The 22,294-nt window shown below is 46.1% G+C and overlaps 2 protein-coding genes across 3 annotated transcripts in view; one reads left to right on the top strand and one right to left on the bottom strand.

Annotated features, from left to right (window-relative positions):
• On the bottom strand, nucleotides 1-14,574 carry Amdhd1 (amidohydrolase domain containing 1). The gene is made up of 9 exons (XM_005068005.4): nucleotides 13,967-14,574; nucleotides 12,465-12,571; nucleotides 11,822-11,886; nucleotides 9,909-10,186; nucleotides 7,187-7,412; nucleotides 3,871-3,995; nucleotides 3,464-3,557; nucleotides 2,420-2,580; nucleotides 1-1,366 (listed from the first exon to the last, which is right to left on the bottom strand). Exons 1-9 carry the CDS (start codon nucleotides 14,101-14,103, stop codon nucleotides 1,279-1,281), a joined length of 1,281 nt encoding a protein of 426 aa, XP_005068062.1. The 5' UTR covers nucleotides 14,104-14,574; the 3' UTR covers nucleotides 1-1,278.
• A 108-nt stretch (nucleotides 14,575-14,682) lies between these two features.
• Ccdc38 (coiled-coil domain containing 38) overlaps nucleotides 14,683-22,294 on the top strand; it is a 53,206-nt gene continuing 45,594 nt past the window's right edge. The window contains exons 1-2 of one of the 2 annotated variants that reach the window (XM_040755041.1): nucleotides 14,683-14,885; nucleotides 20,040-20,093. In XM_040755041.1, the coding sequence (XP_040610975.1) occupies nucleotides 20,054-20,093 (40 nt within the window). In that variant the 5' untranslated portion in view covers nucleotides 14,683-14,885; nucleotides 20,040-20,053. Of the gene's footprint in view, nucleotides 14,886-18,848; nucleotides 19,012-20,039; nucleotides 20,094-22,294 lie in introns of those variants that run through there. The other variant, XM_021225965.2, reaches the window with a different exon arrangement.

Below are 22,294 nucleotides of genomic sequence, written 5' to 3'. Positions count from 1 at the left end.
TATTGTTCCAACAGCAAAATTTTATTAATGCGGTATTTTGATTTCCACTGAATATAACAACACCTCACTAATTCAGGCTCTGAATTTGGTAATGGCATAGCAACCAATGCTTGTTTGTGAAATCACTACCTTGTAAATAGGACAGTGTTTGATAATGTTATGATTACAAAGATCATGGAGACACTTTTACAGGTTTTTGAGTAAGCTGATGTGACATTAGAAATACCAGTTATACAAATAATCATTCACTCTGCAAATGATTTTGTGATTTGCTCTTTGAACATTTCAAAACACTCTGTAGGCAACACCGATGATCTGCTTCCGGAGCTGTCAGGAAGCAACAATGCTATAACAGCAAATATTTATTGAGAGCAACACAATCTTTTCCATGGCTTTGTGATATGAAAAAATTTAACATAAAGATTTTTTTTAGAGCTACCCTAGGCATTGATTTAAATGTGTTCATGTAGGAAAGTTTCCCTGTCTGTGCAAGACATCACGTCTTGCGCTCTGTAGTGGTTTCATTTCAAAGGCTGACAAGATGTTAAAAATGGAAGGCCAGCCGGGCAGTGATGGCGCACACCTTTAATCCCAGCACTCGGGAGGCAGAGGCAGGCGGATCTCTGTGAGTTCGAGGTCGGGCTGGACCAACAGCCTCCAAAACAATACAAAGAAACTCTGTCTCGTAAAACAAAACAAAAAAATGGATGGCCACCTCTGCCCCAGAAGGCCTTTTCTGACTAGAAAGCATCTCATAAGACAAACTGTGGAGAGAGAAGATTCTTTTTGCTTCTTAGGAAATGGTACTGTTGGCCTCATCAGGACAGATCACTTACAAAACCAAAACAGAGCTCTCAGGCTAAGTTTGTCTCTCCCACAGAGGAATGTCTGAGCTATCTCATCATACTTATCACAGAATATCTGTAGCCAATCTTGGGAAAACAACTCTCCATTTCATCACAACAGGTTTGCTGTTTACACATCCAAGTACACGTACTCAAGTCAAACAGGTCAATCCCTTGGCTTTTCAAGTGAACAGCAGAATGTGGCATATGATTAGGCTTAAGTGACGTAGTTCTTGCAAGCCACTGAAGTCCTCTAACTTATGTGGACTTATTTGATACAGAGAAGGTGTCTTCTCCTGTCTTCCAGATCTATCATTTTCAAAATATATTTTTATCTTACTACATTTATTTGTGGAGGGGATCCTGTACATACCACAGTCAGTATGTGGAGGTCAGAGAGTAACTCTTGAGTCATCTCATTGTTCCAGATCTGTTACTTTTTATAGACGACTTTTCCCTTAGCTATAACATAATCTATTAATTCATGATGGCCTCCAAACTGGTAAATCAGATGTTCCCATCTGGAAAAAAAGCAAACAGTTGCTTCAGTGAATATAAATCAAAAGCATCATTTAAAATGAATTCTGCATGCATGTGTGTGTGCACGTGTGTGCATGTGTGTACTCATGTACATGGGGGGGTATACCTGCCCACACGTGTCGGTGCGGTGCATTTGGAGGCCAGTGGGCCACATTAGGTGTCTTCCTTGCCCACTTCACTGCCCACCTTGCTTTTCAAGGCAGGTCTGTCACTGAGCCTGCAGTCCCTCAGTTTGGCTAGACTTAGTGGTCAGCAAACCCAGGGAACACCCCCCCCCCCCCCCCGCCGCCCCGTCTCAGTTTCCCAGTGCTGAGTGCACAGGTCCATCGTGCCAAGCCTGCCTTTTGACGTGGGCACTGGGGCTAAACTTCAGGTCCTCACAGTCATATAGCAAGGGCTTTAGGAACTGAGCCAGTTCTCCAGCCCCTGAACTTTTAAAAAGCGTTTCATGAGTGGCATGTGCACATTATCTTTGATGGAAGAAGGAGTGACATAATGGAGCTGCTCTCCTCCATAGAGCATAGGACCCAAGGGCTGTGGCAGACTCGTGGGAGTCAAAGAAACATAACATTGCCAGCATCCAGATTTAGATGCTAGCATCCAACTTGTTGGAGACCTCGGGTGAGGACTAAGAACTCAGGAATACAGCAGCCAAGTGGAAGCATTGAGAGCCATTGGATTCCGTGAGTCAAAGAAAGAATACGTCAGAGCCAGAGTGGCAAATGGGGCTGTGAACAAGCAAAAGGTCAGGAGGCAAGCACGAACTCAAACACACAGCCCACAGGCAAGTCCGAAGTCCAGGGAAACAGCAGGAAGTGGAGGCCGAGAAAGATGCAAGGCTTGGAGACTTGCTTGACTGTGCAGTTGAGGACCTCAAGGGAGACCTTCTGGCTGGAAGACGGTAAAGACAGAGGGGGTTGGGTCTCCTGGAGTCTACCTAATAACAGATGGAAGGGTCTAAAGCTTGTCTACATGGATATCAAATACGACAGCTAATGTTACTATGGTTAGTCCTAGCTTGGGAGGCCCCTCACCTGGACGCATTGATGATGACGAGATCCCCCTGCTTGCCAACTTCCAAAGATCCATGTGTGTGAGATTTCCCCAGCGCATAAGCTGCATTGATGGTGGCAGCGGCCAAGGCCTCCGGCATGGACATTCCCATGTTCACACAGGCCAGGTGCATGACCATCGGCTGAGGCAAGAAGAGGAAGCATTGGAGAACAGCAGAGCAGCGGCTGCCGGTCAGGCTGCTTCTCCCCACAGCACAAGTAAAGACAGTTACATGTGTGTCTGGAAACAGTAGCCCAGAAGCCCAGAAATAGTTTGTGCTTAGTATGCAAAGGCCCCAGGGTTTACTCCACTTCCCTTCTCCCCCACAAAAAAATATAAACACATATATACATGTATAGTGTGATATATATTATGTATAGTATACAATAGTATGTACTATATGTAACAGATATAAATAACATATAGCATACATAGCTCAGTTGTTATGGGAAAATGCAAATTTACACATAATATATATTTTTTTGGTTTTTCGAGACAGGGTTTCTCTGTATTGTTTTGAAGGCTGTCCTGGAACTCGCTCTTGTAGACCAGGCTGGCCTTAAACTCACAGGACATATGCCTGCCTCTGCCTCCCGAGTGCTGGGATTAAAGACGTGTGCTACCAACGCCCAGCTACACCTAATTCTTAAACTTTATTACTAAATAGTACTGTGTATTTAGTATTACCAGTTTTCAAGACCCTTTGCCGTGTAAGAAGTTTTCCTCCACCCTTACCAACGAAAGCCTCACTGTCTCTGTCACACCCCAGGAAAATGGCTTATTACAAAACCTTAAGTCTCAAAGCTGAATCAGAAGGCAATTCAAATCAAGATGGATCTCTTCAGTCCTGGATGCAAAGGTGTGCTCAGAAAAACTCAATAAACCACTGACTATAGCCTTTTCCTCTTTCTTCCCAGGGAAATACTTGTAGATTCCTAAATACATTTTCACAACTAACAGAAAATGTAAACATTTATATGTTCCACGGTTTACTCTGTTCAGAAAAACATCTGAAAAGTAATTACCATTGAAAAGCAGTACGCATTGGGATTGAAATCACTGCCCAGGGCAACTATGACTCCCTCATCTAGCATCTTCCTGGCTCGAGGCTGCTTCAACCTAAGGGGAGAAGGAAAAGGTGTGTCAGTCTCCAGCTGGAACTTCCGCAAGAAGTTCTAGAAGCGGAAAGAAAGTTCCGGGGTAAGTGGTGGAGGAGGGGAGCACCAGCACCCCAAGCATTTACGGATTTATCTGTTGTTTGCACCATTAGGATGGACTTCGTCCTGCTGCTGCTGCTGCATCTCTTGGCACCTGAGTTTCTGCCATCAGGGTTCTCGAAAGCTCCTGTGGAGCGATGCTTGGGCACCCCTGAAGTCTGTGTCCTCACAACCCGCACTTGAAGGCGACGTGTCAGCTTGAGGAAGGTCCTTACCTCAGCATGTAGGCCGTGGTAGGCAGAAGGACAGCCGAGCAGCCAGCCGCAGCCATGGCCGTGATGCCTTCGTCACTTACTTCCTCCAGGTGACTGATCGCCTGTGCGCCCAGTTCAGCTCCCAGCTGGGCAGAGTGGGCGAAAAGGAAAAGGTTCACCACACAACAGTTTAATACATGATACTGCCTCCCCTGCTCTGTGAAGAAATCTCGCCAACCACTTCCCGTGAGCACAGGCCCCCAAACAGACATAGGGTTTGCCATGAGCAGCCATTTGACAGTTAGCATGTTGGTAAAAACTAGTCTTTAAAGCGGGGTATGGTGGAGCACATCTGTGATCTGAGCACTTGGAAGGAGAGCTGCCAGCCTAGGCTGGGTACATAGTGAGTTCCAGGCCAGCCAAAACAATAGAGAGAACTTGGTTTTTTTTTTTTAGAAAAGCAAACACATAAAAAAATGAGCCTTAAACACTACTGATATTTTCTGAATCTTAATTCCCTGCCCCTCAGGAATCAGAATAAAACCTGGGAATAATCTTGGTAATAAAATCTAATTACGCTAGCATTCACAGAAACAACAAATATGGCTGTCTCGGAATACCATCCACTCTGGGGGGGAAAGTCCAGTTAGAAAAGAGCAAAAATATTTAAATAATTTGAGGCTATCAACTTGAAAATGGTTTTTCTTCAGAAAGGAACACTGGGGACGTGATAGCCAGAAACAACTCAGGAATGACTGTGGAATGACTGGGGAAATCTTACAGTGGCCTCTTCTCAGCTTGGTCTGCCGTATTCTTTATTCACACATACACACACAATTCCAAGCTGAAGACTAGCGTGTCTTCAACAACCCAAGGGAAAGAATCCAGACTGCCACTTGCTGTCACACTGTGGCCACTGTGGGAGGCTGTCATATCCCAACCAGAGGGAGGCGCTGACCTCTGTATCAACAGTGTGCTCCAGTCTGAAGACATCTGGGACCGAGGATCTGGGAGGCCTGGTGGTCCACGGGAAACTCCTTAGGGGGTGTCTCTCTCTGACTCTGCACTCACCCTTGCTTGCCAAATCTGATTTGCTTGTTATGGATATTGGGTTCTCTCAGTTTTATCTCTGACCAACTGACCACACAGGTCACATTCATTCAACAAAGTCAGCAACCATTTACTTGCAAAAGTCTATCTGTACCCCAAGCACTGTACTGACCTCCAGGGATAGGGAGTTTCAAGTATTGGGTACAAGTTTAGCCAGTGGGGGGAAAACTAGGGAGAAGCCACAATCTAACATTAAGGAGGTTTGGGATGGCGACCCAGAGAAGTCACAGTTAGGGTGAAACATGGATAGAGTATGAGTTGTCCAGGTTGGGGAAACAGCATGCTCAAGGCATAGGATGTTAACAGCAGTCTGTCGTGGTTGGTTTGTGGCAGAGTTACAAGAGAGAAAAGGGGAGAGTTAAGGAAGACCCAGATCTTGGTACCCATGTACACAGGCAAGAACTCACAGGAAGAGCAAAACTCTAAGCCTTGTCTTAGTTGGGGTGACCATTGCTGTGATGAAACACCATGATCAAAGCAACCTGGGGGGCATTTGCCTACGTTTCCCCAGCACTGCTCATCAAAGGAGGTCAGGACAGGAACTCAAGCAGGAACCTGGAGGCGGGAGCTGATGCAGAGGCCGTGGAGGGGAGCTCCTTCCCGGCTTGCTCACCATGGCCTGCTCAGTCTGCTTTCTTATACCACCCGGGACCATCAGTCCGGGGGTATTATTGCCCCTCATCAATCAGTAATCAAGAAAATGCCCCACAAACTTGCCCAAGTGCCAGTGTTATGGAGGCCTTTCCTCAACTGAAGTTCCTTCCTCCAAGATGACTCTAGGTTGTACCAGATTGACCAAAACGAAACAAAACTGACCAGCACAATTATTGTCTTGACCAGACTTAAGATCATGTTGGAGACAATACCTACACTTGTGGTGACAGCATTCCCATCAAGGTTCAACGGAGGGGTGAAGAGTCTCCCTGAATGTGGGTGACACTGTCCCACAGAATTGGCTTAGACTGAATAAATAGGAAATAACAAATGGGTTCTCTGCTTTCCTGACTGTGACTGCAATGTGACAGCCTCCTCATGCTCCTGCTGCCACATCTTCCCCACCTTACAGACTGGGTCCCCAAACCACGAGCCAAAATGAGCCCTTCCCTTCCAAAGCTGCTTCAGCTGGGCGTTTGTCACAGTGAAGAAAAGTAGCTAATTCATGTGCTAGCCAGCACATGCCACAGAGTTAGCAAATGAGATCGCAGGAATGCTTCTCTTCTCTATGACTATAATAAAAGCCACAGGAGACCATAAAAGAAATAATAAAGCCCCGGGGGGGGGGCACAGTGCTCAAGCACCTGCTTAGCCAGCTCAGAGCAACAGTCACCACGGGAAATGACCGGCAAACAGAAACAAGCTGAGTGAACGAACGCATGTGTGCGGACGAGCCTGTGTCTAGCTATGGATGCACGTGTGAATCTTTCCATGTGTGAGTGTCTGTGTGTGCAAGTGTGCATGTGGATGTATGTGTGTCTGTATGTGTCCTCTGTGGTTGTGTCTGTGTGTATGTCTCCGTGTGTGTTTGCATGTGCCTGTGTCTATGTGTACAATTTACATGCACGTCTCTCTGTGAGAGAGTCTGTGTGTGCGTGTATGTGTGTGAGTGTCTCTGTGTTATGTGTATCTGCTGTGAATGTATATAAATGTGCATGTGTGTGTGTGTGTGTGTTCCACTGCATGTGTGTGTGTGTGAATGTGCGGAGGTCAGAAGACAACCTCAAGTATTGTTTCTCAGGCACTGGTCACATGGTTGTCCTTCTTTCCTTCCTTTCTTCCTTCTTTCCTTCCTTCCTCCCTTCCTTCCTCCCTTCCTTCCTTCCCTCTTTCTTTCCTTCCTTCCTACCTTCTTTCCTTCCTTCCTTCCTCCCCATGGACCTTTTGGGGGGGCAGGTCTGGAATTCACCGAATATTCTAGTCTAGAGCCTCAGGATCTGCTTCTCTCTCCCTCTCCATGGTCAGGATTAGAAGCACATACCACCATGCCTAGACGGCTTTACACGGTTCTTGGGGATCAACTCTGAGTGTGTACTCCCAAGGCCAGCATTTTATTGGAAGAGCTATCTCCCAGTCCCCCAAGAAAGTTTCTAGAGAGGTCAGTTGTCCCCAGGCTCAGCCAGACCATAAACTTCCCACTCTACCTTTTCAGAAGGGTATTCCTAACTCTGAACAAACGAGTCCCTTTTTTCTGTAGCGCCGGTGTGCAGGAAAGAGCCAACTGTCATCATACCTCGGCAGCCTTCATCGGGTGGAGTTCATCCCCGTGGAAGTTGATCTGCAACCCCATCTTTTTTCCACCTTCAAGAATCCTTCTGGTGGTATCCAGATCAAAGACACCCTTCTCACAGAACACATCTATGTTGTCAACGTGTAGTTCCCCAGTTCTGCGGAGTTCCTTCAGCCTCGGCAGGTGGTTACTGATGATGTCATTAGCGGCTTCAATGGCAGTTTTTCCTCTAGTGGAAGGAAGTGAGGTAATCATGGGCATATTCTTTTTTTTTTTTTTTTTTTTTTTTTTGGTTTTTACGAGACAGGGTTTCTCTGTATTGTTTTGGAGGCTGTCGGTCCAGCCTGGCCTCGAACTCACAGAGATCCGCCTGCCTCTGCCTCCCGAGTGCTGGGATTAAAGGTGTGTACCACCACTGCCCGGCGGGCATATTCTTTGTATATGTGATATATATATACATATATATACATATACACTTTAATGTGCTTATTCTTAGTATTTGTGATATGTAATATATTGCTTAATAATCTACTTAGTACATATACTATATATTCATTAAAGACATATATAGTTTATAAAGGAAGGGCAATAAAAAGTCCAGAAAAGAAGTCAGAGCAGCTGGCAGTTGCACCATGCTCACACAGCAGGGGCCGTGATGAGACTTCTGTTTGAAGGAGCTCGTTATACATTATACACAGATATATAAACTGCCCAGCCTCCCTGGGCTGTGTGACCTTTGGGGTTGCCAGCAAGGGCTCTGACTGCAAAGCTGAATTTCTCTATCAAGGACACATAGAGGACACCCTGAGCTCTAACTGTTTCTTTTCTTCTCTATTCACAACTTTCCTGTAGCCTTTTCCTGAGGTACCCTGCCTCTCTGACAGGAGTAGCTGGCGCAGAGAGAAGAAAGCCTTGGGACCGTCTGTAAAACTTGGGAGTTGTTAGCAAGGGCAGAGCTGTTGAAGTCAGACAGACATAGAGCGCCCCAACCCCTGCTCTGTCTGTAACTGTAGACACATGGCTGTGATCTGCACATCAGGGGGAGTCAAGAGGCTCACTGGCAGCTGAAGACAGTTTCTAGAGAACTCCAGCCCTGTGTTTGGCACAGTGGCTCTCACTCAGCAAAGCATGTAGGTGGACCAGCAGAGGTCAGCAAGCAGGGTATGTGTGTGAGTTATTTCTGCTTCTCGGGACACTGGCATAGAACAGGGTGTATACAATTCTTTATCGCATGCGTGTTGTTCTGTTTGGAACAGTAGGAAACACCCTTAAACTCACTTAGCAGTTCAGCTTTGCTCAAGCTCAGGTTTCAGTATTTAAAAACAATTAAAAAGCAGGCTGCGCCACACTTTATATTCCACTTGAAGCCATCCACAAGTCCCTATCAACAGACTCGTTAAAAGTCTCAGTTCAAACTCTAGTACTTTCAAATTAGAAATGCTAAAAACTTGGAACAAAGATAACTGAAAATACTAAATATTTATATTTCTTTTCATCATAATCAGCTATATGAATTTTTTGAGACAGGATCTCACCATATAGCCCTGGTTGGCCTGGAACTTTCTGTGTGAGATCAGGCTAGCCTCAAACTCACAGAGATCAGCCAGCTTCTGCCTTCTGAGTGCTGGCATTAAAGGCATGCACCTTCATGCCCGGAGGGTTCTTTTAATACAAAAGTTCAGTGTTAATTTTTTTGGTTCCTCTGGTTGAAGATAGCAAGTGAATATCAGCATTAACAATTATGTTCCTATATAACACAGTGGCGTGGTGATTCTGTATTCTTTTAAACCACACCAAAACAGATTTGAAACTTTTTCTCCACTAAAAGTGGTAAGTGGAGTCATTCATGATAGTGTGTGACTCAGCCACTCCACAATGTATGCACATTTCCAAACAGCATCTTATATATAATAAGTATACACAGTTTTAAATGGTCGAATAAAAACACATTTTGAAATTCATAAAAGAAAAAGTTAAAAATTAGTTGAAATGATTTAAGTAGATATTGTTTGTAGTGTAAGTCTATGACAGGTGTATGTCCCAGTCATCCAGCTGAAGAGTTTGGAGACAGCCGCCCCCTTTCAGATCTGGACGGAGTACCTTCCTTTCTAGAAGTTCCGGGGCAGAAAGGAACTGCACAACTAAGCTATAAGAGACAGAGTTCTCTTCATAAAGCCAAGTAGCAGAGATTCTTTAGATAAAGGTAGAGGCTATTAAAAAAAGTCACATTAACAAAAGGAAAGTATTTGCTTTTGAATAAACAGATTAACGAAAACCCTTCTGCAGACACTGAGACTGCACAATTTGATCTGCCAGAGGAAATAACTAGTGATTTTTACAGTGATTTAAGCTAATTGATTATCCCGGGAAATTATTTGAATTAGTAGCTGTGATTTGAAAGGACTCGCAAGGTGGCCATTCTTCATGAAAAGAAGGCTTGAAGAATTTCCTCGGTTTCCATCCTTTTAAAGGACTACTGTAGAGGCTGTTGGAACCCCTTCCTTAAAACCTGGGCACCACGACTTGGCCTTTGGAAGCAGAACATCTTTCTAGAACTTCTCTCGATGGTCTCCTGGCAAGCGATGACGTGCTAGAGCGCCTCCACCCTCCAGAGAACACAGCCCGGACTCTATTTCCAACCTGAGTGACAGCCGCGCCCCTCCCCCGTCCCCACCCCGTCCTCCCCACACCCAGTACCCCCATCCGCTGCTGCCACTGAGATTACTTGGGGACTGAGTGAGCCCCGCAGTAAGTGGCAGAGAGGCCCAGGTGCAGCTCCCGCCGGGCGCGCTCGATTACGCGCAGCATCTTGAGCTCGGTCTCCAGGTTGAGGCCATAGCCGCTCTTGCATTCCACCAGCGTGGTGCCAGCCCTCATCATGCAGTGCAGCCGCTGCTGGAAGGAGCAGAACAGTTCCTCCTCCGAGGCTTGGCGAGTGTGCTCCACCGTGAAGTTAATCCCTCCTCCGGCCTGGTGAATGTCCATGTACGTGGCCCCTGCCAACTGAAGGCAAGGCTCATTCGGAGGGGTTACAAGCAGGTCTACCCAGCCTACCTCCATGGGGTGATGTTAGAAGATGATTCAGGGGTTTGGCAGTAAAGAGCAGGTGCTGCTATTGCAGAGGACTGGGGTTCGGTTCCCAGCATCCACGTGGCAGCTCACAATCACCTGTGACTCCAACTCCAGGGGACTCTCTCTCTCTCTCTCTCTCTCTCTCTCTCTCTCTCTCTCTCTCTCTCTCTCTCTCTCTCTCTCTCTCTCTCTCTCTCTCTCTCTCTCACACACACACACACACACACATACACACACACACATACACACACACACACACACACACACACAGTTAAGATAAAATCAATTTTACAAGATGGTTAAGAAGCAGCCAGGCATGGTGGAGGCCTGTAATGCCAGTCTTCAGGAAGCAGAGGCAGGGGATCATAAGCTCAAGACCTGTTTCGGCTATATAGGGAGTTACAGGTCAACCTGGGCTACAGCAGGCCCTATTTCAATCAATTGGTTTAAGAAGCAATAGGGCACGGGCAGGTGAGCAGAGGGAGTCCCAAAGAGTACTGGGGACATGGAGATGAGCCATGTGGTGGGTGGAGAAATGATCAGCGGAAGGCGGTAACAACTAATTAAACTCACTATATATAGGAGTATTTCTGTGTTTCCACAGTGAAGTTGGCCCCAGTGAAAAACCAGCCAAGTGTTAGCTCATTCTACATCCTTCAACACGGTTGAGAAAATGAAGCTTAGGGAGTTAATCTGATTTCTACTAACCAAGACCAAGGATAGACTCCATGTCATTTGGGTACCAGAATTTGGAGCCTAATTTCTGTCACTCAAGCAAATAGTCTCTTTCAACAACCCCAGTAGTCACTACTTATGTGGACAGCAGGAAATGTGGTCTGCACCAAGCCCAGCATCCCCTGATAGTCTGCACCCTCTCTTCCCAGACATCAGTTTCTCCATCACAGGGTACCAGCATTTGGACCACATTCTCTAAAGTGACTTCTAGCTCTGAAACTCAGTGCAATAATAAAATTGCCACAAAAGTAGTTCCAGTTTGCTGCAGAAGGCACATGATAGCCGGAGAAAGGGATTCTTCTTCAGTTTTCCAAAATTATTTGTCACTGCTAGACTATGCTGTTTTTCTCCCTTAACAGTGTGATAACTGATTCATTAGGAGCTAGCTATGGTTCCTGTAACTGATACAACCATGTTTTATAGTCTGAGGGGAAAAAAAAGAAAATAATGTAAGACTTTTTATTTGGCTAGTAATATATTTTTCAAGTTCATCTGCAGTAAATAGTGAGGTTCAAAATTACAAATAATGGTTTTGAATAAGGGGATGGGGGTCAGCCACCAAGTTGCTGAGCTCTGTTCTAAAAAAAAAAAGTCTATGGTTTAAAATCTTCAGATACTCCTTTTCTTAAACTGGTTGCTAGCTCTACACGTCATACAAAGGTTTGGGATAGTTCCAATTAAGTCTGTCTTATTGCCATTTGCATTAGTCATTGAGACAAGTAAAGATGTCCATTAAAAAGATAGGAAGCATAGGTTGACCATGCATTCGGTCATTAGAAGGGACGCCCTGTTTGTGCTTTATTGAGTTACTGTCATTCATTTTGCAGTTACCTTCATTGCAAACTCATGAACTCTTTCACCAGCCCATACAGGATGTGTGTGCGCGTCCACCAAACCTGCAACGGAAGTTGAAAAGGGGACAATGCTTAGACGGTACACCTGACTGTATCACAGCGCTCTGAGAGCACGGTGGTGGGCCGCTTGGAGGAGGGAGACAGTGCAAGACTTTGTGAGGTTCCCTCTATGTGGCCAATCTAGAAAGTTCTAGTAGAGGAGAGTAGCTCAACACCAGACAAATGTCCCTCAGAGATACCCAGCTTGCTTATCAGTAACTGCTCTCACCCCAAACAAACCTTGAAGCCAGGGTGGCAAAACTATTAATTGAACAAAACTGAGAACAAAGACTAGAAATCACACAGCGTGCCGCTTTGAGAAGGAGCTATAAGGAAGGTGCACGTAGCTTCAAGAAATACCTAAAGAGAATCTGTGATTACTTTACAAGGGTGCTACAGGAAATCACATTGGCAAAGCGAAACTTCAGTACTGGGAGCCCCAGATACTTCTGAACACTGTGGTTAAGACTTTAAAAAAAAAGAAAGAAAACAAACCAGTCTGCCTTTCTCTTTTCCACTTTACTGTCCTAGAGCCACTGTTAAAATCCTTTTCAGAGCTTTATGAAGAAGAGCGTCAGTACCTGGTAAGACGCATTTCCCAGAGCAGTCAATTCTTTCTTCAAAAGTTTCTCCAGAAAACTGTCTTTGGATAACGTCAGCAGGGCCAATAGCTTTTATAAGCCCATCACTGGAAAAAAATCAAGAAATAGTTATTCAGTTTGGGGAAATTTTTCTGAAAAATCTGATCGATGATTTAAATGCACTTTTGGATGCCCTGATGCTAGCTGGAGTTTGCAGTATCTCTCTTGACCTGGGTTTTTAGGATGCCCTGATACTAGCTGGCGTTTGCAGTATCCCTCTCTTGACCTGGGTTTTTTAGGAAAGAGACGGTGTCGACAGTGAAGACAAAGTCACACCAAAGAGACTGCTGTTTCTTCTCCAAGACCAGCGCTCCACTGTACCACAGTATGAGACCTCTGGGCACGCAACTCCTCTACTGTCCGAGGCAGGCCCCGTTGGCACCAAGCTGAACTAACCTGTAGCCACAGGGCAAGCAAAGGGTCCTGCAGAGGGCGGACTGTTGAAGCACACTGCTTCGGGAGTGCCCTTGTGTTTTAATGAATTCGGCCCTAAGATGGAGACTCCTGTCTGCATCAGCTTGTGCAGGAGGTGCTGAGAGCACCGGGCTCTCCTCATGACCACATTAACCACAGGGCTCCCCACCTTCTAAGAATGTGGGCTGTCCTGTAGTGGTAGTTACTAGTGTCGTGTTTGAACAAAACACACACCAAACAACGCAGTTATTAAAGGAAGCTAGAAATCATCTTCCAAAGGCGTTAGGGTTTTGTTGTGTCCTTAAGTAACCATTAAACATTCTTAGCTGAATTTTGAGGCTTTGCCATTTACTACTAAGTGGGGGGAAAAAACTACCAAATAATACACATGTATCCCTTCTCTTTAAAAGGTGTGGGTATTTTAGCGTTTTTTACTTGCTTCAGAAAACAACGGAAAAACAAAGTGTTTAAACTACTTGTTAGTTTGAGTGAGTTCGCAGGTCAGCTGGTGTGTGTGGGTACGGGCAATGTGTGTTGATACAAGGTCTCATTTGGTGGCCATAGAACTCATTCTATATATCAGACTGGCTTTAAACCACCAGCCTCTGTCTCCAAAGTGCTGGTGTTAAAGGCATGCGCCACTATGCCCGACTACATAATGCACACAACAGGTATTTTTTGGGGGCGCCGGGGCAGAGGGGGGGGGAGAAAGATGTGATGTTACTGTTATATAAAGTACCAATTAGTTGTTTGTTTTTTGAGACAAAGTCTCGTCAGCAAACTCCACAAGCAGACCTCTCCTTTTGTATCCCTAGTGTTGGGATTACAGACCTGGGCCAATAGGCTGTATTTTAGGGAGAAAAAGGCTACAGCATTTTCTAGATTCTCCAGCCAAGCAGGACTTTAGAAGCTGTGATGGCATCGATGGTCATCGATGAAAGACGCTATGAAGGTGTTTTGCTGGAGAAAGAGTTTTTAGCTCCGGGACTCCCCCCCACTCCAGCCTCCCTCCCCCTCCCACTACTCACGTTCCCACCACCAGGCTGGCACCCTCCAGCACCGCCAGGCTGCGCAGCGCGGGCCCGGACAGGAAGCGCTCGCCCTGGGCGCACACCAGCACCACTTGCCGTGCGTTCTCCAGCAGGAGGCGGTGAGCGTTCGCCATGGTCGTCCTAGCTGCTGGCCGGGTGCAGAGGACACTAGAGCCCTGCCAGCTGTGGCTCCCGGGAGGGGCGGGGCAGCGCGGGGCGGGAGCTCCCTGGCAGCGGTTGACAATGAATGACAGGAGCAGTGCCAACAAGAACCTCTCTTAGCAATAAACTTTTCTGTGGACGCCACTCCTTTCAGGTTTTAGGTAAAGGCGGTAAAGATTACATCCACCACCACCCCCAACCCCTAGCTTTTGAATCAAACAAAAACAAAAAACCCTGAAATTTAGTCTCCGGGAGAAATCAAGTTGGACTAGGTAGATGCGGTGGCCAGTAGTCGGTTAGGGCGCACACAGGGGACACCAGTGTGGGGAGTCTCTCTCCGCCCGATGCGTGCGTGTGCGTGTGATTGTGTGTGGTGTGTGTTTAAAGACAGAAAGACCCACAGAGAGAGAGAGACACACGGTTCCGCGGGAGCGTGAACCCGAACCTGCGGTGGAGCCTCAGGAACAGAGGAGTGCGGGAGAGCTGTGCTCGCGAGGCGGCCGGGGCACGGGCGGAAGGCTGCGGGTGCCGGAGCAAGTCCGCGAGGCCTCCAAGCAGGGCCGCGGGTGCCGCGTACTGTTCGGTTGGCCAGCTGGACTCGGGTCCTGCTACCAGGCGGTGGTCCCCAAGATGAAGGGGACCTGGGGCAGGAAAGGATGAGCTGAGACACAGGATCTTGTTTGGCGCCTCTGTTTAGTTTGTCCTTACTGCCTTTGTGAAGGATAGTTCTCAACTGTGATCCAAAGTCGCTGAGGTAAAACCGGTTTCCATCCAGGTATCTAGCATGCCCACTCCACGCGAGTCTGGTAGCCTCTACACCTTCACTCGAGGTCGTTGACAGCATCCAGTTTGTTTAGGAAAGGCTGGCAGGCACCAGGATTTGTTCAGATTCGGTTTTGTTTTTGTTTTTAATATTTAAAAAAATTTTGAGACTATAATTTGATCATTTCCCCCTTCCCTTTCCTCCTTCCAAACTTCCCAGGTAACCCCTTTGTTCTCTTTCAAATTCATGGCCTCTTTTATTTTGTTACATATACAAGGTGTGTTAGTATTCCTAAATACATAAATACAACCTGCTTAGTCTGTATAAATGTTACGTGTATTATATGTTTTGGGAGCTTTTCCCTTTTTCTTTTTTTAAGATGAAGTCTCACACTATGTAGCCCTGGCTGTCCTGGAGCTCTCTGTGTAGACAAGGATAGCCTTTAACTCAGAGACCCAACTGTCTTAACCACCACCACCACCTCTCTGTCTCTGTCTCTGTCTGCCTCTCTCTCTCTCTCTCTCTCTCTCTCTCTCTCTCTCTCTCTCTCTCTCTCTCTCTCTCTCACTCACACACACACCCACACACACACACACTGGGATTAAAGGCATATACCACCAGCCTTATTTTATTTGTTTTCTATGGTACATTTCATACAAAGACAGGAATGTTACTTTCCCTGCACAGCAAACATTACAACAGAAAGAAAAAAATGACAGAAATAATAATAACCCATGAAAATAGGCTTATTTTGCAAAAACACAGAACACAAAGGTTAATTTTGGGTCACCTTAAAAATAAAACAGACAGAAAAATGTCTTTAGATGAAGAGATTAGAAACAAATATCCTTTAGCTCCACTCCATGTCTGTAATAAAAGAGAGATGGGGTAGAAAAACAAAAAGAAAGAAGTTAGAAAATAAGTAGACAATGTGAAGGAAAGACCCAAAGGCTACTCACAATGTAGAAACACAACCACAATCGTCCATGATGCGGAAAAGAAAGGGAAAGAAGGAAGGAAGAAAGAAAGGAAGGAAGGCAGGAAGAAGGAAGGAAGGGAGGGAGGGAGGGAGGAAGGAAGGAAGGAAGGAAGGAAGGAAGGAAGAAGAGACGTTAGCTAGATGTGCTGGTCCACATCTTTAGCCCCAGTATTCAGAAGGCAGAGGTAGGTAGAATTCTGTGAGTTTGAAGCCAGCCTGGTCTACATAGTTAGACATTGTCTGAAAAAGAAAAAAAAATGAAGCCAAGGGGGAAGAAGGAAAAAAGAATTAGCAGAGGACAGAATCACAGTCACTTATGCATAGACAATTAGTGAGTTTTCATATTATAAAGTTTCTGTCAACCTGACACATGGGGCAGGCAAACACACACCGGCAGATTTAGGCAATCCCAGATATAAAGGAAGGGTTCAAACTAGGGTCCAGCAAGCAGGCCCTGCTTCTACTTCTGTTATTTCTCCTCTGAGCTGACCTCAGGAAATCTACTTAAAATTCCCCAAGGCACAGTTTTCTTAGCCTTATATAGGTGTGCTTGTTCGGATTTTGTGGATTTTTCTGACCTTCAGATAAAATGTAAGTCACTAGGGCAACGCTCATGTATAAATAAGTTGTGGCCATTCCAGTTGTGATTCTTTTAATGCTGTTTTCCTTGATTGTCAGTTAAGGATTAGACTTCAGGCTATAGAACAGTTTCTCCCCTGGCTTCACAGACCACACCTTGTACTATGCCTATGGTTTGTGTATTCCTGGGAAGCACATAAAGAAATTATATTTTTCCATGCGTGTTTATTTATATCAATGGGTGGCTTGAAAGAAAGTATCTGATTAACCATACAAGGAGGCATCGCCTGAGAGGGTTTTTAGCTTAAGAAGAAAAAACCTGAGCATTGGCGAGACTCAGGTGTTAAGGTCCTCACTGTTCTAAAGAAGCCAAGTTCAGTTCCCAGCACCCACATCAGGCTGCTCACAGCTACCTGTACCTCCAGCTCTAGGAGATCTGATGCCCTGTGGGAGTATAAATGCAATTGACCCCAATAACCCCATAATCTCATAGGGAGGGGCACTATTCGGAGGCGTGGCTCTGTTGGAGTGTGTGTGTGGCCTTATTGGAGGAAATTTGTCTTCCTTTCTCAAGATCCCCATCACACGTGTGCCCTCTATCCAGGAATAGCCATCACATACCCTCTACAGACACTGCACTCATGGGAGGACACACACACACACACACACACACACACACACAGCAACACACATGCATGCACACACATACACTCACACCATTTAAAACTATTTTAAAGTGCCAAAAAATCTCAGTGCTAAGCAGCGGCTCCATAGCAGTCTCTTTACAAAGCTGCACTCTCACCCCCCGAGTCACATGGGGACTCCCTTCTGCTAGCCTTCCTTCCACTCGACCCTTGACCTTTAGTAATGCCTCTCAGAAACGCCCACAGAGAAGTCCTCAGGAAAGCAGCAAGCCTGACGGTGGCAGGGCCCTCGCCATCAAGCTGCCAGGCATTTCCTCATCCTTCTGCTGCAGCTCTGACCTAGTTAAAAGAGGCAGGCCCGAGAGGAGGCCAAGGACTCAGGGGTTCCTGGCTTCTGGGTAAACAACAAACTGCTGGCTCAGATATATCCACACCACCCAAGGCCACAGCTCACAGCTTTTCCTCCTAGTGTTTGTCCAAGGTGGGTGGGGAAAAAACGAAAAGGCATTGGGTCAGGGAGAATGACATGGATGTGGGAGACACAGTGTGTGTGTGTGTGTGTGTGTGTGTGTGTGTGTGTGTGTGTGTGTGTGTGTGTGGTCTTATATGTGTATAAAATCTCCACTTAGGGGATCTGAAAACTCATTCTCACTGAGCTGTAGGCACAAGGTTAGGAAAACTGGAAACAAACTGCTTCCAGCAGTGAGTGTCTGGTGATGAGTGTTCTGGCTAGCTGTATTTAAAATGAGCCCAGAACTCTATGAGTAGACCCATGACTTCCCAGGAGTCCTAAAAGTAGAGAATCTGCACTTCTTAAAAAACGGTGGCTCCTGGTCACACTCCACAGCTGTAGGCTGCAGTGTTTCTGAGCTCTTGGTGTTTTTCAGTGGTTCTTTAGAACAGTGGTTTTTTAACCTTCCTAATGAATCGATCCCTTAATACAGTTCCTCGTGTTGTGGTGACCCCCCCCAACCATACAATTGCTTTCATTGCTGCTTCATAACTGCAATTTTGCTACTGTTCTGAATCATGTTTTCTGATGTCTTAGGTGACCCCTGTGAAAGAGTCCTTTGACTACCCCCAGAAAGAGATCGTGACCCACAGGTTGAGAGCCACCGCATTGCAAGTTGGATATGAACTAAAGACAAGTGTTTCCAAGCACTTGCTTCCCAGTGCAGTCAGTTTTCTTGGCACAGAACTTTGGCTTAGCCACTGTGGTGATTTCTTTTACACGGGACATTGCCTCTTCCTGGTTAGAGCTAGCTGGCTCTCTCCCGCCTCCCTTTGTTCTTTCTCAGGCCTCCTTAGTCATTCAGGAGATAAATCCCCAAGGAAGGACAGGCACAAGGAAGGACTTCCAAAGACTGTAGCATTTGTCATCAATTTTCCTGTATTCATGCGGAATTTTAAAAAATCATTAGCATGATATTTATCTTCACAACTGAGTTATTTTCTCAAGATTTTTTTTGTTTTCACTTTTTAAAAATTATTTTATTGTTTGGCAATTCTTTTACAGCTGAAGTAAGTACCTCCCACTGTTAGTGTTCAGGCATCAGGCCTGCCCTTGGGGTTCTGACAGGACACACCCTCAGCTGCAGCCATTTAGAGCACCACCTGTGCACATTCAGTACGTTCCTCTTTAAAAGGGCCCTGCCCACCTCCCATCCTTCTCTGTCTCCCTCTCCTTCCTCTCTTTCTCCCCTTCTCGCCCCTCTCCTCTCTCCTGCTGCTCCTATTTCCTGGAGGCTGGTCTCCATCCTCCCTTTTCTCCTTTTTATGATCCCTTTCCCTAATAAAAAGCCTTCTGCTTGAACCCTGTCTCTCATGCTCTGCTTTTCTTAAATTACAACATCTACCAGGCCTTACCACAAGCCTGCCTGGAGTGGAAGGAGCAGGGGCAAACCCATTTCTGCAGGTACTGACTTACCAGAATCCGGAAACCCAGGCTTCACACGCAGTTTTCTCCACCCACGCCATCCCTACACCTTGGGAGTGTATTGATTGGTTGACTGATTGACTAATGTTTGATTGATTGATTTTTGCATGTGTGGAGGTCAGAGGACATCCTGTGGGACCAAGCTGTCTTTTGTCTGTCATATAGTCCCTGGGATTCCAACTCTAGTCATCAGGCTTTCTTGGAAGCGCCTTTACCTTCTGAGTCATCTCATTGCCTTATTTTTTTTTTCATTACAATAAGTGGACACCAGGTAAAGAGTGACCCCAGCATCATGGTAACAGCCATGTGGCAGTTTAGTATATGGCATGCCACAGCCACTCAGTCAGTTCCCAAGTTATTAAATGGCACCAAGCAAACAGTATAGCACATACAGTTTTTTATTTTATTTATTTTTTATTTTTGCTCTTGGGGCTGATTATTTCGTGGGGTATAAGTTCCTAGAATTGGAATTGCTGGGTGCAGGAGTTTGTGAGGTCATAGTCTTAAAATGCAGGAAAGTTGCTGGAAAGCCACTGATAGCCCAATTTAGCCACGTTTATGCAATATATACAGGATTATTTGTTTTGTTTTGTTTCTTAAAGAATTTATCGTGTTTTTTCAGGTTGGAGAGATGGATCAGTCATTAAAGAATAGACTCACAACTAAAATGTCACAATATTTTGGTTTTTAATTGTCTCTGTGTGTGTGTGTGTGTGTGTCTGTGTCTGTGTCTGTGCATGTGAATGAAGATGCCTAAAGAGACCAGAAAAGGGTGCTGGTGCCTGCAGAACTGGAGTTACAGGCAGTTGTAAGCCGCCCAACATGGATGCTGGGATCCCAAGTCAATCCCTCCAAAGGAGCAGTTCAGCCTCTCAATGGATGAGTCGCGCCTCCAGCCCCTATATGCAGACTGTTTACACTTTTTATTATGGGTCTATATTTTATGTCTAGTCTATCCACTTGCATCTATGGGATTTTTAAAAGGTGTATTTATTCTCTTTGAACAGGACCAGGAGCCAAAATGTCATCCCAATTTTTGAAGACAGCAATGAGTTCTGGAGGTAAAAATCAATCAGCCAATGTGTCCTTGCTATTTGCCTGTATGATTAGGCTCTGTGGTGACTAGGGGGTAAGGGAGAAAGCAACATGCCAGCATAAGAAAGAAAAGGAAAGGGTGTTGCTGAGAAGGTCTGATTAGTCAGAGTGTGTTAGCTTGTCACAGTTAGCTGTTAACCCAGTTACTGTCCTGTAGCATGAATAATAAAACACCCAGACACAGATATTGGGGTTAAAGCTGAAGAACAGAAAAGCAAGGTAGCCAGCCACAGCTCTTACCTCTACCTCAGACTAACAGGGGCGATCCTGGCTTCATGAATCTTCAGGCTGCAATGCTCTTCAGCAAACCTCAGACTGCTCCTGTCTTATATTCCTCCCTAGTGTTGGGATTAAAGGCACGCCGTCCCAAGGGCTGGGATCAAAGGCGTGAGCTCTGTTTCTCTTTTAGACTGTTTCACTCTCATGTAGCCCAGTGTGGCCCTGAACTCACAGATCCCTCTGCCTCTGTCTCCCGAGTGCTGGGATTAAAGGTGTGGCCACCACTGCCTGTCCTCTATAGCTAACTAGTGACTTAGGTGTGTGGCTAACTAGTGGCCCAGTGTGTGTGTGTGTGGCTAACTAGTTGCCTGGACTCTGTGGGAACCTGCCTTCTTCCCTCTGCTATCTCCTCCCCTCATCCTCCCACTTGACGATAGACCGGGAGTTCCAGTGCCCTGACAGAAAGAATCATTTGGTTCTCACCTCCAATTTTGACAAAGATTTAATACCTAGCACGGGTCCTGGGCACTCTCTAGACATGCTCCTCGCTGGAACTGATAGAATTATCAAGCTTGACTACAGTGACAGAAGGAGAAACCATCAGCTTCAATGTGATTCTACTCCCTGAGAGAGGGAGAGGAGAGAAGGAAAGAGAGACAGGGCAGGGAGGTGATCTGAGAAAGGAGGGGCTGGAGAGATAACTCAACGGTTAAGAGCACTGGCTGCTCTTCCAGAGGTGCTGAGTGGGACCAGGATTTATCCCTGGTGCACAAACTGACTTTTTGGAACCCATTCCCTATAGTGGGATACCTTGTTCTGCCTCGATGCGGTGGGGAGGGACTGGGTACTTGATATGTATGCCAGGCTTAGTTGATGCCCCGTGGGAGGCCTTACCTTCTCTGAGGAGTAAATGGGGATGGGGGGGGAGTGCAGGAGGAGGAGAGGGAGGGGGACCTGTGGTTGGTATGCAAAATGAGTTAAAAAAAAAACAGAAAAAAAAGGAAGGAGTGTGGATGCTTCTGGGAAATGCTCCATAAGCAGTCCATTTTGAAATTCTGTTGGCTCTCCCTTTAAAATATGCCCAGAGCCCACGAACTACTTCCCCCCAGCTCTGCTCACCCCCTCCCCAACTGTAATTCTCCTGCTCCTAGTTACTTCTCATTCACATGCAAAGACTTGAAACCACATCAGCAAATTCACTAGCAATCTGTCTTGCTGAGCCAGGGCATGCAGGACACTAACTGACCTGCCTCTGTCTTCCCTTGCACCCCCTCCCCCACCATGGCCTCCTCCTGCCTCAGGACCTTTGTGCTGACTGGTACCACAGAACTGTTCTTCCTCAGATCTGCCACTTGAGCAGTGGATCCGTCCCGCCACTCAAAGTTGCTTGCCCTGGACCCTGTCGCTTGTGTTATAAAATCACTTGCTTGTTATGGTTATTTTCACTATCTGTCCTCCCATGTCTACCACTTCAACTCAGTATGAGGGCAGAGTCTTCGTTTTGTTCTTTGCCTGGTGCACAGAAGAGACCCTTCGTGGGTATTTATCGAATGAATGAATGAATGAATGAATGAATGAATGAATTAGAACCAGGTAAGCAGAAAGGGGCAAAGCTAAGAAGGGAATGAGTCTGTGTGTCACAGACAGGCTAGTAGTCCCCAAATATATGTATATTATATTCCTTGTAATCTGTGCATATGTCACTTTACTTGATTTAAAAAATATACTTTTAAAATGTGACAAAGGAGCTTGGCTTGGGAAGAATATTCTGGATTACTGAGTGGGCCTGGGATCACCCGAAAGTCTGCTCACGAGGGAGGCAGGTGTGTGGTAGACAGGGAAGGCAGTGTGATGGTGGAATCTGAGGATGGATGAAGGGGCTATCAGCCAGGGCGTGCAGGCGTTCTCTAGCAGCAGAAGAAATAAACAGTTTCTACCTAGAGCCCTC

This window comes from Mesocricetus auratus, unplaced genomic scaffold (genome assembly GCF_017639785.1).
Source record: "Mesocricetus auratus isolate SY011 unplaced genomic scaffold, BCM_Maur_2.0 Super-Scaffold_100011, whole genome shotgun sequence".
Classification (NCBI taxonomy): domain Eukaryota; kingdom Metazoa; phylum Chordata; class Mammalia; order Rodentia; family Cricetidae; genus Mesocricetus; species Mesocricetus auratus.
This window is presented reverse-complemented; position numbering and strand designations above follow the sequence as displayed.

Coding starts and splice junctions, on each gene's coding strand:
- Amdhd1 (XM_005068005.4), bottom strand. CDS start 14,103: ATGGCGAACGCTCACCGCCTCCTGCTGGAGAACGCACGGCAAGTGGTG. Junction 12,572..13,966: donor GCCAGCCTGGTGGTGGGAAC/GTGAGTAGTGGG, acceptor ATTTTTTTCCAG/TGATGGGCTTATAAAAGCTA. Junction 3,558..3,870: donor ACCACGGCCTACATGCTGAG/GTAAGGACCTTC, acceptor TTCTCCCCTTAG/GTTGAAGCAGCCTCGAGCCA.